Source organism: Scardinius erythrophthalmus (assembly GCF_964197995.2).
Source record: "Scardinius erythrophthalmus genome assembly, chromosome: 12".
Classification (NCBI taxonomy): domain Eukaryota; kingdom Metazoa; phylum Chordata; class Actinopteri; order Cypriniformes; family Leuciscidae; genus Scardinius; species Scardinius erythrophthalmus.
In genome coordinates, this window is record NC_138232.1 from 40,175,950 (window position 1) to 40,193,127 (window position 17,178).

Sequence of the window (17,178 nt, forward strand, 5' to 3'; positions counted from 1 at the left end):
AAGATAAACCTCTAAGCAGGGACTAAAATTAACACTCGCCAAGAGCCAAATGCAAGTAAAAGCAAGTAAAAATCGGCGTTGGCGGATATATGAAATGGTGTCAATCGCCAACGAAAATGACGCTCGGGACAGTTGATAGGGACAGTGCTGAATTGTCATGAACGTTTCAGCCTTGCTAATTGAAATATTCAAGCTCAAGAAGATGCGAAAGGGAGCTTAATTCATTACTTGCGCGCTGTGTGGGAAGTTTTCCGTGCACAAACATCCGAAGCTGTATCCTAATCATCAAATTCATCCTGACAGGCTGTGATTTTGTGCTTTCATGCAGTGTTTTGCTTTCAGTGAGGAGAGAAGAACTGACACTGGAACCCTGTTGTGTCGTGCCAGGTTAGGAAGATGTTCGAGAATATGTGTGTGTTTCTGACCTTAAACTCCAGTTCCATGGCGGTGACGGTGTCTCCGGGCGACACCTGCGTGAGCTTCTGGATGTGTGTGTACAGGCTCCGCGCCGGGACCTCGGTGTTCCCGCAGGTGGCGGCCTCCAGCAGGGCCTCGTGGATGAAGATGTACTGATCTTCTGTCTGCACCATGTAGTTCCTCTGAGCGCGCATGCAGGTCACGTGACCGTAGATATCCACTGACTTCTCGTGCTTCATCCGCTCGAGCATGGCCTCTATTACGATAAAACAGCCCGTCCGACCCACGCCAGCGCTTCCATGGAAAAACACAAGGGAAATCTCACATTTAGATTGAATTCACAGGTGCACGAGCACATTTCTAGATATGTGAGTGGAAATCAGGATCTACCTGCAGTGAACCACCATGGGTCCGGCGTCAGGTGGGTTGCAGGCCTTGACCCTGCGTAGAAAGGCTAAAATTGGTGTAGGGTATTCGGGAACGCCGTGATCCGGCCAGGCCATGAACTGGAACTGCCGAACTTCCCGTTTCTCACTGGATCCATTCTGTTAGAACAGATTCAAGGAGACATGTGTGACCCTGGATCACAAAACCAGTCACATGTCGCACGGGTATATTTGTGGCAATAGCCCACAATACATTGAATGGGTCAAATGATCGATTTTTCTCTTATGCCAAAAATCATAAGGATATCAAATAAAGATCATGTTCCATGAAGATATTTTGTACATTTCCTACCGTAAATATATGAACATTTATTTTTGTGAGTGGATGCAGCACAATTGCCAACATAAATGAACAACTTTAAAGGCGATTTTCTCAATGTTTCCATTTTTTTGCACCTCAGATTCCAGATTTGTATCTCAGACAAATATTCTATCCTATCCTAACAAACCAACCATACATCAATGGAAAGGATATTTATTCAGCTTTTTTGTGATGTCTAGATCTCAATTTCAAAAAATTGACCCATGTGACTGGCTTTGTGGTCCAGGGTTAAAAAAAAAGATTTTACATGCTGTTTTTTAATAAAATAGTATGTTTAGTACTGTATGAGCTCGTTAACTTATGACTGCCTACATTTTCATATCAGCACCTATTTAGCATTCATCTGGCCTGTTCTGATGAACTATGCTAGTACATGGAGGTTAGCCAATCAAAACAAGTCTTATACTTGCAGATGCAAATCAGTCTGTTTAACAGTAAGGATCTGAGGGAGGGTGCAAAATTGGTGCAAAACTGATTTTTTTCTCCAGGAAACGTTGACTAACAGTATAAATGGACTTATATGGGAAAAATTGCACAATTTGACCCATGTAAACATTTACAGAAATATTCTCTTCAGAAATGTATTTTGGTTAGAATGCTTTGTGGTTCATTATAAATGGTGAAACAGAGAAACCGATTTAAAATGAACAATGCTAATAAAGTAAATATAATACAGTCAATTTTTAACTATACAAGTCTTAAAAGCCAATACAATTTGTCTATTTGGAAAATCTTTTATAAAAAGTTGCTACTTGTACCCAAGCAGACTTTTTTACCAAGAGGGAGTTTCATCTCGCACTACTAATTCAATTTGGATGTTTTTGTGAAACTATTTCCAGGTTCATTTATTCAGTTCTGCTGTGTGTGTGACGCCTCCACATCACAGAAAGACATTTCTAGAATTAATGAGCAGAAAAGTTTCATTCATTTGTGTGAACGCAGCGTATCTAACTGAGCGTCAAATTTAAATCAACACGAACATCTAAAACTACTTGTCTTGAGTATAGTTTTCATTGCATTTTTTTACAGAGCCTGAATGTCACTTGAAAAAAATAAATAAATCGCAAAGTGGTGAAAAAACGAAACAAAAAAACATAATCATCTATAAACACACACAGACCTTATAGAGAGCGAAGGTTCTGACGCTGTAGGTGGCCAGTTCCACTGTATCCAACATGGACACTTGAATCATGCCGTATGTTTCTGTTCCACGGCTCGGCCAGTACTGATCACACTTCACCTACAATCACAAACACACACAAGCATCACACAAGGACTGGCGCTGTGCTTCTGCTTTAGAGACGCTGAAGCGAGCGCAGGGCTGGTGGCCTGAGGGTCTCTCTCTGGCACTGATGGGACAGATGGGGAATCACGCTCCACAGAGTGTCCAGGACTGTGCTGAACCTCAGGCTCTGATAACACACACGGGTCACATACTGTGTGCGCAGAGGGCTGTGTTAGTAATGACTGGGGTTGAGATGCATTAGCGTGACCCATCTGGGCTTCGGTAAACACTGCTGTTCTTCCTACACAAAGAACAGGTACAATCTGTGCACTTGTTCAAGATAATTAATAAATACTGCGGATAAACCAAACCCTCCCCATTAGACTTTTTCGATTTTTAGAATGAATTACAAAAATGTCATATTCATTTTTTGTGTCTTTTCCTTTGTCAAAAAATGTCATATTTCATTTTCCTCGCAGAGGACGTCCCTGGTGTTCCCTTCTTCAAATCTTAAGAGAGTATAGAAGGTAATAAAGCCATTTCATATTGTGAAATGAATACAATCCTGTTTCGGGATGCACATTAAAGTTTATCTGTGATAACGGAGCACAGCAGGATGTACAATCACATTCATTTTCTACATAGAGTTTGACAAGTCTGTTATTGAAAGCACATAATAACAAGGCAAAAATTTTTTTCCCCCAATTCAATCAGTATATTCTCTTTCTATTTTGGTGTATTCTAGCATCTATTCTAGACTGAAATCAAGTTATGTTTGTGAGCTATATATATATATATATATATATATATATAATTTAGTTATATATATATATATATATTATAATATTATATTATAATATATAATATATATATTATAATTCAGTAATTTAGTTCAGTAATTTCACTTAAATGGCAATGCAAATTACCTATTAATTGTCATTTAAGTGAAATTACTGAACTGAAATATACAAGCTTTATAAAAATTATCATTCTAGAAGAAAATTTCAGATGGCACTTAGAGGCTTTTATATATATATATATGTGAAGTATGAAGTCTCATGCAAAACACGAGGTACATAATTCCATTAGAAAGCTTACATTAGATCATGTATTTTGAGACTGAGCATGTGGAGTAAATCAGAATGACCATCTGGCCACACGGCAGGTGAGGGAACATGTAACGCCTCCCTCTCTCACAAACACACATCACTTCCTGCTCAGTAGACCTGACACTTATGGTCACTTCCTTTTCTAGATAATTCTCGGAGAGGCCACATGTTTGCATGTGTTTATGAAGTTGTTGAGAAAACACAAATATTTTAGGAATCTGTCAAAACTTGTTTAAAACTAAAAAGTTTATTTTAATTTATGGGGCAAATAACAAACTAAAACAACTAAATAGTCTTTATTCACACATATTAACCAAAAACTGTAATATTTTGTATGGTGTCCTCTGGTCTTGATAACAGCTTACATTCTTGCTGCCATTGATTTTATACAGTACTTTTCCACATTCTCTGTTGTTATTGACTTCCAAATAGTTTTGTTCCCAAAGATTATTTGTGCGATCTATCTTTGAATCCACTAAATCCCAAATTTGTTCAGGACTTTGACTTGGCCAACTGTGACTAAAGAGTTTACACATACTGGTGGATTAACCATTACAGAAACATAAAAAAAAACAAGATTTTGGTAATCACCAATACTGTTAGTTTAGGGCAGCTGTGGCACAAACACACTGGATATATATAGTCGTTATTGTGATTAATAGTCGGTATAAGTTCCTACTTTAAAAAATGTTTCTCTAGAAAGTTTATTTAGTTCCATATAAAGTTCCCAAGTGAAATCTCACCCTGCTCTTCTCCTCCAGTCTGGTCATCATGACGATAGTGTTGGTCCTCTGCTCCCACACCATCCTCCAGAAGTCACTGAGCGTCTCGGGTAAAGGACCTTGAGTGGCGATGTAGGCGTTCTGCTTGCGGTAGCCGTCGATGTAGTTGCCATTGATGTAGTCACTTCCCGGCACACCTGCGGTTAACACACATCGAAAGGCTGCTAACTGAGCATTGCACTGTACAAAACATGTCCTTGGCAGGCCAACTTGGAATGTGCACAATGTAATATTTTGAAATATGTTAAACAGCATTGAGAGTCAATTTTCCAAAATAATTAATAAACAGTCGTGATTTAAGACTTGAAGGCCTTTCACAGAATTCAGTAGATGTAGATTGTGTGCAGAACTCGTCATTGCTGAATCTCTCTATTTTGGGATGTTAAAGCACATACACTTCTGTTCAAAAGTTTGGGGTCAGTAAGATTTTTTTATAAAGAAATTAATACTTTCATTCAGCAAGGACGCATTTATTTAATCAAAAGTGAGAGCAAATACAAAAGCGTGTTTCCGATTTACCATTTTTCAAAATCTTTAATAAACAGTCATGATTTAAGACTTGAAGGATTCCTTTCACAGAATCTAGCAGATGTAGATTGTGATAGATATGCTGTTCAATTGAACTTTCTATTCAAGAAAAGTGTGTTTCGGTATTTACCATCAACAGGAGTCAGCACGACCCTGGAGTGATCGTACGCGATGACGTTTGCGTAGCGGTTCTTGGGCTTGTTGACCTCTAGGTTGGAGTTCTCCCAGGTGAACTGCTGGCCAGGGTCGATAGACTGCAGGACAGAAGGACAAAACATGAGCAGTTAGTATGAGTTCGTTAGAAATCTAGACCATCACTCCCATTTACCTATTCACCCATTGCGCAAATGAATCCTTCCTTCTGAGAGATCTCCCTCTTCTGTTTGGGTTATTTATCGGTATCTTCTTGAGCATTCATACAAACCCTTATCTATTACAACTGTATGGGCCAAGGATTTTAATGAAGATGTGCATGTTTTATTTTCGGATCAGGTATGGAGGATGTTTAAGCTGTCTTCAAAGAACCCCAATCATCAAATGATACACTGGAAATTACTACATAGGGTTTACTCGACTCCTATGAAACGTTTCTATATGAATTTATCCTCCTCTCCCAAGTGTAATCTTTGTTCTCAAGGATCTCTACTTGCACTTCCTTTGGGACTGTCCCTCTCTCTCACCTTTTTGGACCCAGCTCTCACAGGATTTATCAGATCTGTTGGACAACATCGATAGGTAAGCTCCCTAACGATTTTAGGGACCTTACCTTATCCATTCAACAAAGATATTTACTGTTAACCGCTGTCACAGCAGCAAAAGAAATTTAGTTAACCGCTGGAACCCTCCTCACACAATGGACAGACGAACATGGACAGTGTCTTTGCTGGACATTATATCGATGGAACTCTCAACTTCTCGTATGCATGGATCCAATGTTAAGACGGTGAATTTATGGCATGCTGCTTTTGATATTGTGGCAACTTTTTTAACATCTATGTAATTTATTTATTTTTATTTTCATTTATTTTTATTTTGGGTCTACATTCTATGTTTGTATTTTATTTTTATTTTCTTAATATTTTTAAGTCTACCAGAGGTGGGATGGGGTGGGTTCTAGATTTGTATAGTTGCTTTTTGCTTTGTATTTTTGTTTTTCTTGACTTTAAAAAAGAAAACTCAATAAACAGTTGTTAACAAAAAAAAGAAAGAAATCTAGACCATCAGCATTGTGTCATGAACCTAGGTTGATCTCTCTCTCTTTCTCTCTCTCTTTCTTTCTTTCTTTCTTTCTTTCTTTCTTTCTTTCTTTCTTTCTTTCTTTCTTTCTTTCTTTCTTTCTTTCTTTCTTTCTTTCTTTATCTATCTCTCACTTTTCCACCTCTCTCCTCCAGCTGATCATTATCACAATCAGCATGCTCCCGCGCTGATTGCCACCTCACCTGTTTTCTCTTTGTCCTAATTTTCCATTCCCCCTGCTTCTTTGCCAGATTATTGTTTGACCATCCTCTCGCTATCGCCTTCGGGAACCTCCTGTCTTGTCTTGTCCTGTCCTGTCTCGCTACATCCTCTGGTACGTTAGTTCTGTTCTCTGCCCAGCTATCCTGCTGCCCGTGATCTTCACCTTATCGCACCTGTGAGTCTCCGCTACTGGTCTAAGGATTGAGTCTCCCTCGCTGTCTACCATTTCCTACCCTGGGACCACCGCTGTTGACCAGCCAACTTTTGTTTTCTGCAGCACTGCGTCCGTGTGATGGCAGACTCCTGTGTTACCTTTTCAATAAACTTTGTTTCTCTATCAGCCTCTGCCCTCTGTTATCACTGACACATTGAGAGAGTAAATGAAGAAAAATAACCTCCCTTCTAATCTTATGCCATTGGTTGAGCCGAACGATGATATGTTGACTCATGAAAACCTGTTTTATTGTAACATAACTCATTCAGGACATTCAATGAGAAAAAATATAGGGAATCAGTGAAACAATTTAACAGGGAATTGACTGGAAGTACATAAGACAGGTGACTAGATGGAAGAGCTTTAAAAATAAGCGGGTTTGGGGTCATCAACTAAAACAAGGGACATTGGAGCAAGTTTCATTTCATTTTGATGAAAGTTTACAAATGCATGGAATAATGAGCACCAATGGCTACGTTTACATGCAACCATAATGAGTTAGTAATCAGATTGACGGCTCAATCGGACTGAAAAGCCTTCATCTAAACACCTTAATCGATCCGATTGAGCTCGATCCGAATGAAATTTCGATCCGATTGAAAGGTGTGGTTTATTCCTTTTCTAATCCGATCGAGAGGACATGCAAACACTTGATCGGATTGAAAACCGAAACTGAAAGGTGTGTCTGTGAAGTGTCTGTGAAGTGGAGCAGGACAACGTCCCACCAGTCCTTGTTCTTTCCGATTCTCATCCACAGACGCATTTTTTATTGCGTGATAAATATAAGCAGGACAGCAAAACGGTTCATAAGCTCATTGTCTCCAAATTCTGACCAGAAATGGATAAATATTAAGTCTGCTGTTTAAAACAAATAAAGAACCAGTGTAGGAGAATAGTTATTATGTGCAAACAGCGGGAAACTCTGTTATATTCGCGCATGTCAAAAAAACCTATTCCCATTTGAAGCTTGTGACAAATAAACGCACACATCAACCTGATCACATGTTTAGCGTTCATGTAAACACTACGTTCGGATTCATCAATCGGAGTGAGTTCAGTTCGATTGAAACAAAAGTTCTGCATGTAAATGTAGCCATTTAATCATTCATAATAAGACCCGGGTCAATTAAACTGTGAAACACCAGGAACTGAATTTCTGTTTTCACCTGCAGTGCAAAATCTAGCAGAGGCACCACAACCCTGCAACTGTCCACCTCAACCTGCCCATCGTTTCCAGCCGGAAGCGCCTAATCCTGCCCTGCTGTTACCATAGTGATGAGACACGGGGTCAGCCTGGTGAGGTTTAGACTGTTCTCTAGTCTCTCTGCATCACAGTACTGCAGCTCTGAGAAGATCTTTTTATTCTTTTAGTTATTACGAACAAAACATATCAACCATGTGAAGTATACACTTGCGTTAAAAAATGTGGGGTCGATACGATTTTTTTTTGGGAACACTTTATAATGATAATGCATTAACTAATAATGAGCAAAACATTTGTTAAAGTATTTAGTTCATTGTTAATTTACGTTAGCTCAGGTTAATTATGTAATATTAACAGATACAACTTTTGATTTTAATCATGCATTAGTAAATGTTAAAATTAAAATGAATTGTGTCACTGTAAGTTCATGTTAACTAACATAGTTGAGTAATGTTAACAAATGAAAACTTATTGTAAAGTGTTACCAATAAAAAAATAAAATAAAAAAAAACTATTTTGCTCACCAGCACAATTTTATCAGTAAAAACAGTAATATTGTGAAATATTATTTCATGAGAGTATAGTAAACTAATTTATTCCTGTGATCACGTCCCATTGGGCATTGACATGTACGGGTCATTCGAAGTGCAATTTGGCTTTTTTTTTTTTAATGTATATGAAATGAAGAGAAAAATGAGGCCGATATTCTGTTATAACAGATGAATTATGAAGAACTGTCATATTGCTGGTGATTTTCAGCTTACACTGTCTAACAGCACACTATGTTTTATGCATTAGTTTGTGTTTGTGGCTGTGTGTGTTTGTTGATGTGCAGGGATGATTTCACACCTTAACATTGTGTGCTAACCTGACATAATAAGATTTCCAATGAGCAATTTGCTTGTCCACACTAAACACAACACAACCACAACTAATCAGAAGAGTGTGTGACGATCTCTGTCTGTTTGTGTGCTCTCTCGACATAAACTTATATTTATGTAAGAAAACTCAGTCCAACTGTATATCAGCTTTCCTGAGCAATTCAAAAGCAGGCTCGAGAACAAACTTTTAAACAGAAGTGCATGTCAAATAAAATGCATGTCGAACGCGATGAGGACATTCTCACACTTTCGCATATCACTTTCTTTTTATTTACCTACAGGTATATCACATTCTCTCCATCCTTGTACACAATTCCCTCCCCATTAGACAATCTTTATCTGTTTATCCTGTTAGCTTCTTTTGTATTGGAGTTTAATGTGAGTCGTTTGGCGTTTGATTAGATCAGTGTTGCTCCCTCAGTATTTGATGTCTATATTAAGGTGTTGATTGTTTAAGTACTCAGAAGAGCCGCTCACCGTATAATAACAACTCAAGCAGGCAGAAGAGTCCTGCCCCTTCCCCCAAACACACACACACACACACACACACAGCAGGATTAGCTGTCTAATAAAACAGGTGACTCTCACTGCACTCCTAATAGAGTCGTTTCCCAGCTTTAATTTCAAGCTCTGGCGATCTGGGTACTGTCTTAGATGCTGACGTGACTGTGTGTGTGTGTGTGTGTGTGTGTGTGTGTGAGGGCTGGTGTGTGTATGCACGTGTAAGTTGTAGTCTTCTGTAGATGCATGAGTTTATAGTGCCATTTCAGCACATTTAAGTAATGCACAGCAGCACTTGCTATACATGAGATGTTCATGTTCATAATCTTTCTGAAATTGTAAAGTGAAGATGTTTCGCTGTTTGTCTGTGATGGAGTAGTCACAGTATCAGACAGACCGCCCACAGGTCTGATCCAAGCAAAATCACCAAGATCTGGCTCAAAATGAGCAGTTTCAGTCTTATTGGCTGGCTTTACCCAACAACTGAGAGTTAGGGTGCATCAATCCGCTAAAAAAAGACACATTTCCTGGATGTTTTTCAGGTTCGTGGCCATTTCTTTAGTATTTTCTGTACAGACAGTGATGGATTGAAGTGTTCGTTTATTGCGGTAACACTTTAGTTAAGGGTCCAAATCTCAACATAAAAGTCCCGCCTTCTACATAAAAGAGCCAATCGGCAATTGAAGAGCCGTTCAAAACCCCGCCCTCTAACGGCCCTCGTCCAATCCTAGCTCAGCAACTGTAACTAAGGAGAAGGACCTCCGTCAAACATTGCGATTTCAGCAAGATGGTAAAACGATGCGCCTATGGCACCTGCAAGTCTGACACCAGGTACCCCAAAAGTTTAGAGGGAGGGGTCGTTTTTTTTTGCCTTTCCAAAGCCCAAGACCCAAGCGGAAAGATGCCGACAATGGATTAAACAGTGTGGGAGACCTCACTCACAGCTAAATGCCTCGAAGATTATTAAGCATACATACATGTCTGCTCTAAGGTAACGTTAAGTAGAGCTAGCGAGCTAACTTAGCATATCAATTATCAATAAGTAGTTTAAGTTATCTTACTCTTAAAACACTTTGCAGTTCATTATGCTGCGTTCACACTAAACGCGAATAGAGCATCAAATTCACGTGTATCGCGCCTATTTCGACGCTTGAACATTCTGAATCCATTCGCGCATCCAAAGCGAATAGGACGCGAGCGAGCGAGTGCAGTATGAAATGTTTAAAGACATGTAGAACATATGCGATGATGAAAGGTTAAACTTGAGAGGTGGGGAAACTGTAGGCTAACGTTACTTGTTTAGTTTGGTCGTCATCCTTAGCTTAGCTAGCATAGCTAACCTGTCATACCTCTGATAGAACAGGTAGAAACTGAATTTGTAACCTAAACTAGACTGCGGACCATTCTGTCGTGCCCCGGAGGATATGTCTGCTGCATTAAGTCAAGTCAAGTGTATTTATATAGCGCTTTTCACAATACAGATTGTATCAAAGCAGCTTCACAGTATTAAATTAAAATAATACAACAAGGTTTGTTTCTAATGGAATTTATTGATTGATAAAATTAAAATTAAATATCCCCAAAATATCCCCATTACTCCAAAACCAATCACTTATACCAATAGGTATGGAGCTCAACCCAGCCATGGCTATGTGTCTGGTTCTCAATTGTTTGACGGGCGTAGTAACAATAAATACGGGGCGTGGCTTTTGCGAACGGTCAATTGGTAAAGTCATTGCATCACTGCAGCTGCCGTTAGAAGCTCAGTTTATGGGACAGTTCATGTCAGATTTGGTTGCTGATATGAAATATGTTATTTGAGTGTGAGTGTGGAAAGCTGTTTGTGAGATTTCAGGATAGAGGACTTGGTCTTGGATCCCCGAAAAAGCTGCCCGGAGGCGTTGCAAATATGGCCGCAGAGTGAACAGACTTTCATAACATTATAAATGTAATGCTTCCTTGTTGAATAATAGCATCAATTTCTTTAAAAAAATACAAAAACTTTTAAAAGGTAAGTGCTATGATTGGCACAATTAAATTCATGCGTCTGCAGAACTGTTTTTTGGGCGCTTTTAGGGAGCAATAAACAGCTCTGAGACGAGTCTGCTTCAAATGTACAGACACAATCATCACGTCCTCACTGTTAGTGGAAACCTGCATCTAAAACTACTTCACGCTTCTCTTCCGTGTCCCGTCCTACAATTTAAATCATGCAGATGTAGGTCAGTGTTTTCCAGCTGCACAAGTAATCCATAATGGATGCGTTCTGCTCCTCGCATTTGTCCTGATTTATCACAGCAGACCATTTTTATGTAAATTTCTGAAGAAATTATCCCTCGGTGGCTCTAACAGAAGGTAGAGAGTGAGGATGATTCTCCTCAAGGTTGCTCAGATCTCATCTGACGTGACTTGGGACGAGTTACCTCATATTCCTGAGAGAAGCGTAGGCCGTCGTTGGCTTTCAGCCGCTCGATGTGGTCAGCCAAAGCACAGACTGAGACTGAAGGATGTTCCCGCATTCCTGCAGGGAAAAAAAGAAAGGATGAACTAATAGCAGAGATTTCAATCGGCTTGCTGTGTTTTGCTTGGCTGAACTGTGGGGAACAAACACACTTTGGTTCATACAGTTTTTAGGCACTTGGAAGATGAGCAAACGGGCACACATGGAAACAACCCAAAGCATGAGAGAAATAGTAGGCAAAGGAGAAAGCTTGTAGCACCATGCCATGTGCTAAGGCTAGCGGCAGTGACGTAAGCAGTGAACGGACATGCTCATTGGCTGACATATGAACTACATCCGGGTCAATAGCAAGGTGGCGTAAGCTGTCCTGTACAATCAAAATGGCATGTAAATGACATCCGCATTAAGGACTACAACCTGAGCACACATTAAAAACACGGAGTGTTTTCCCGTGTTTGAGACGGACAGCCTGTTGAGAGGACGTGAGAGACGGGACGCTTTAACTGGGAGCAGCCAGTGGTGGAGGAGGGGGCGTGACTTTGGACTTGATGGACAGGTGGGAGGAGCATTTAAAATGAAGGAAGTGAAAGTTCACACAGGAATGAAAGAGCAAAACTAACTTGAAGTGCTGGTGCAGCTGAAGGCACTGGAACCTGCAGAAAGAAGATGAGGAGGGACTGTGATATGTGCCACTGACAGAAGAGGGAGGAAGAGGAGAGGAGGCGAGCAGAAGACATGAAATGGCTTCCCCTACAAATATAAGTGTATATGTGCAGATTTAGTGTAAATAATATAGGGTGAGGCATTTTGATTGGATTATAAAAAGCTGTCTGAGAAAACACTGGTTAATATTATTTTTTCCCATCCCATGCAATTTGGTTTTCAAAAGCATTTTTAAAAATAAAATGTAAATCCTACATAATAAGATATTTCTTAAGTAAGTAGACTATACTATTCAAAAGTTTTGGATAGTTGAGATTTTTTAATGGTTTTGTTGCTCACCAAGGCTACATATTTTGATAAAAAATACAGTAAAAACAGTAACCTTCAACATTATTAGCATTTCAAATAACTGTTTTCTATTTGAATATTAAAAATTTCATTACTCCAGTCTTCAGTGTCGCATGATGCATTAAAAATGAGAAGCATTAAAAATGTATAAATGTGTTGAAAAAAGTTGTTGCTTCATTTTTTCTGTGGACACTTTTTCAGGATTATTTGATTGATTGAAAAATATTTTGTAACATTATAAATGTCTTTACTATCACCTTTGATCAACTGAATGCATTTTTGATGAATTAAAGTATTCATTTCATTAAATAAAAAAAAAATCTTACTAACCCTTACTATTCACGATATGATTAATATTGATTTTATGTCATCCTATAGAGGACTCTCTGGACTTTTATAGGAGCAGCTGATTCTCTCTGGGCCACAACAACCTTCCAAAGAAAGAATAAAAGCTCTGCAAGAGTCTGAAAGGCTCTGTCTTCCTTTAGTTCATATTAAAACTCTTGGTTCAGAAATCAAGGACTGTTTGGATTTCAGCATGTCAACACAACAGAAGTTATCACTGTTAAAGCACAGTCCAAAGTATGAGCGTGGTTTGCACGTCAAGCACATCTTATCGAACAGGTTGCCTGAAACGTCAAACATGAAGCTACACAACAAACACTCTTTATCTCTGAGGTAAGCCATTTTTACATTTTCAAAGTGTCCTAAAGCTTTTTGAAACACAAAGGCTGAACTTTCACAAGTAAATAAACAACAACACTAGTTGCCTGGCTCCTCATTTGGAGATTCGCAAGCAAGGAAAATCAATGTTTATGGCAGGGAAGTAGACATGAATATTTCTCCAGTTTTGCCGTGAGAAAGATTGTGCATCAGTCAAGCGTGCGCTTGCAGCCCAACAATCTGACATAAGAACATGAGTCACTTTGCAACTGAAGCAAAAGCAGATTCTTATTGAAGTCAGCAAAATGTCTGAGCATTCGGAAATTTCCCCTGAGAGAGAGAAGGTGAGAGAGAGAGAGAGAGAAAAAAAGAAACAGAAAGAGACAGCGCAAAATATGGATGGGAGGAAATGAGAAAGAATCATCCTGCTTAATTTTTCCATCAAGTTCAAAGCTCAGTCTGAACCGAATGAAGGAATATGTGTTGTGTGTGTTTGAGATTAGCTGGCAGGTTCTGCTCCTCATGTGTGTGTGTGTGTGTGTGTGTCCTTCACCTGACAGTGCGGTTCTGTGAATAATGTTTTGTCTTCACACCGCAGCTCCAGCTGAACCTCACATCCATAAATCCAGGGAGCAGTTCTGTCTCTCTTTCTGAGGTCTACATCCAAACAACCCCAAACTGATTCGTTTTGAAAAGAAATTTTAGCTCTGTTGCAAAACCAAGAGAGCATTTTAAAGCAAAACAAAAGGTGGATAGTATCATGATGCTGCTTTCCAACCTGGCTCTGAGGCAGTATTGCATGCATTCTTGGAGGATTTCATAAGAAAATGTCCATGATAGTACAGTCAGTACAAAAAAGTATGAATAAAATAATTCTCATAATTTTTTTTATTTAATTCTATTTTACCCAATGTTTCGCTTTATGGAGTATGTTAGCTTAGAATTCGGCTGACAATAAACTCTACACTGTAAAACAAAATATTTTTACAGAAAAAGACTATAAACTCCAAGTTACCTAACCATATAGGGTATAAAAAAACTATTAACTTGCATTATATATAATTTGACAGTAAAATACTGTAAAAATTATGGGTTTTGCAAGTAAAAGTTTTGTTATAATTAAAGAAGAAGAAATTATAAAAGAAGTCCCTGCATGACACAGGACATATGATTATACTTTATTTAAATACTTTTGTTTCATTTAATTTTTGTTATCGGTAATGCACAGGTGTCACGATTTGGTCTCGTTTCATGTCTTTGTCATGTTTCATGTCTGTCATGTGATCCCCTGTTCAAAATCATGTGATCCTGCCATGTGTTCCCTTATCTGTGTCATGTTGTCATTGGTTCATTGTTTCACTGTTCACAGGTGTCCCTTGTCAGGTATGTCTATGTCTAGAGTTTTCATGCCACGCCATGGTTTTGTTTCATGTTTGATCTTGTTTGTAATAAACTGCACTTGGGTTCTCAATAAGCTTGCCTCCAGTGGATCCCTATGTTACAGAATGTTACAACAGGGTGTTTCATGTTACATTTTCTGTTATTTACTGAATGTCTGTTGCATTATTTCAGTGTTGTGTGTGTATCACCTGTATTATTATTAAAATGTACAGGTTATCAGTACATTTTAAGGTACAAAGTACATTTTTGGTACAAGTAGTCATCAAATACTGTATGTATATATATATATATATATATATATATATATATATATATATATATATATATATATATATATATATATATATATATATATATATATAAAATATCACTTAATAAAATATACAGTAGTAAAAATGCAGGTACCAATTTGCCTATGAGGCGCCACGTAGGATTTAAATCAAACTTCGCTTATCAATACATACATAACACACGTGCATATACACCTATAAATTACTCGCATATACATGTATACTATTGGATGTTCAAAATACATATATGAAATACACGTGCACACTAATATGAAATCCATACCAATACATATTATGTTAGTAATGAATGCATATACACTTGTGAATAACTTGCATATACATATAAACTTGACGCACGCATACACCTATAAATACTCGCATATACATATAAACTTCCATGCATATAAACATATAAACACTCGCACATACATATAAACTTCCATGCATATACACCTATAAACACTCGCACATACATATAAACTTCCATGCACATACACCTATAAACACTCGCACATACATATAAACTTCCATGCATATACACCTATAAACACTCGCACATACATATAAACTTCCATGCATATACACCTATAAACACTCGCATATACATATAAACTTCCATGCACATACACCTATAAACACTCGCACATACATATAAACTTCCATGCATATACACCTATAAACACTCGCATATACATATAAACTTCCATGCATATACACCTATAAACACTCGCATATACATATAAACTTCCATGCACATACACCTATAAACACTCGCATATACATATAAACTTCCATGCACATACACCTATAAACACTCGCATATACATATAAACTTCCATGCATATACACCTATAAACACTCGCACATACATATAAACTTCCATGCACATACACCTATAAACACTCGCATATACATATAAACTTCCATGCATATACACCTATAAACACTCGCATATACATATAAACTTCCATGCACATACACCTATAAACACTCGCACATACATATAAACTTCCATGCACATACACCTATAAACACTCGCATATACATATAAACTCGATGCGCGCATACACATCCATAAAACACTCGCACATACATATAAAATAAAACGTGGATGCATGCTTTGTGTAGGCTATATATGCGAGTGATTTCATATGTGGATGTGCGTGAACTTTTCAGTGTAAAAGGAAGGCATTTCAGTGTAAAAGGAAGTCATTTGTGCGTACACGGAATTAACCTGCCTTTTTGATAGTTTGTTTTCCAATTTGAAATGAAATAAGCATAAACGAGAAAACGGCCTTTATTCGATTTTTTCGTAAAAAAAAAAAAAAAAAAAAAGCCTAAAGCCTCTTACGTTGTTGATTTATATTCCAAACAAGAATTCGACAGCTCGCAATGTTTTTCTTACAAAAACCTCATCATTTTGCAGGACAATTGTCTACTACAGTATACAACACAGATTGAAGGGTGCCAATAATTCTGTGGTGATATACAACATGCTTTAAGAAAAGTTTATTTCCATCACACTGTAAAGTGTTTTTAGATATTATAGATTACATATACCAAAGATTTTACATATAAACTGGGTCAGCATACTGTTAATTACAGTTAGAGTACCATGGGAAGTAGGGGTGCTGATGTGACCCCTGGAGTGGAGCCCATATAAAGAAATATGGTTGGGGATAAAAGTTCACACAAACAAAACCAAAAAACTGTGGTGTTTAGCCTATAGGCATACATATTACGTGTGTTTGTTTTTATTTATGCAGTATTATAAAATACCCATATTATAACAAATAAATATATTTTGGAAATTGCCCTTTAAAACGAAAGCTCAGTTTGTGGTTCACAATTACTTGATTAAAAACAACAAAAACAATAAAACAAAGACAAAGTCACTTAGATTAAACACTTTTTTATTGATTTTTTTGTTAACAGAAGTTATATCTAGCACCTTTAATTGCCTTCGCCGTCCTGTCAATCATCTGTCTCATTCTCGCGGGTCGCGGATATGATTACAGTTTCAGTAAAACTGTATTTCACCATCATCGGTACCCACCCTCAGCAATCGCATTACAGTATTTGCAATCACCATCCCGTTTCAAAACGGAGCGTCTAAAAGAAAAGTTCTGACTGCTGCCTGAACATTGGTCAGTGAGCCTCTCCCGCTCGGCGCTGTCAAGCGCAGCTTCACCACACAGATTTAACTCCGCACAGCTAAATAAAACAGGCTGGTGGCAGACTAATAATTAATATCTCTGATGTAAA

At 38.1% G+C, this 17,178-nt stretch overlaps 1 protein-coding gene across 1 annotated transcript in view; it reads right to left on the reverse strand.

Moving 5' to 3' along the window:
• Positions 1 to 17,178, reverse strand: part of ptprfa (protein tyrosine phosphatase receptor type Fa) — a 200,230-nt gene that overhangs the window by 21,438 nt on the left and 161,614 nt on the right. Inside the window, exons 21-26 of the mRNA XM_081380153.1 lie at positions 11,511 to 11,608; positions 4,960 to 5,083; positions 4,263 to 4,438; positions 2,306 to 2,425; positions 808 to 962; positions 426 to 711 (exon numbers count right to left, since the gene is read on the reverse strand). Coding sequence (XP_081236279.1) covers positions 426 to 711; positions 808 to 962; positions 2,306 to 2,425; positions 4,263 to 4,438; positions 4,960 to 5,083; positions 11,511 to 11,608 — 959 coding nt within the window. The remainder of the gene's footprint in view (positions 1 to 425; positions 712 to 807; positions 963 to 2,305; positions 2,426 to 4,262; positions 4,439 to 4,959; positions 5,084 to 11,510; positions 11,609 to 17,178) is intronic.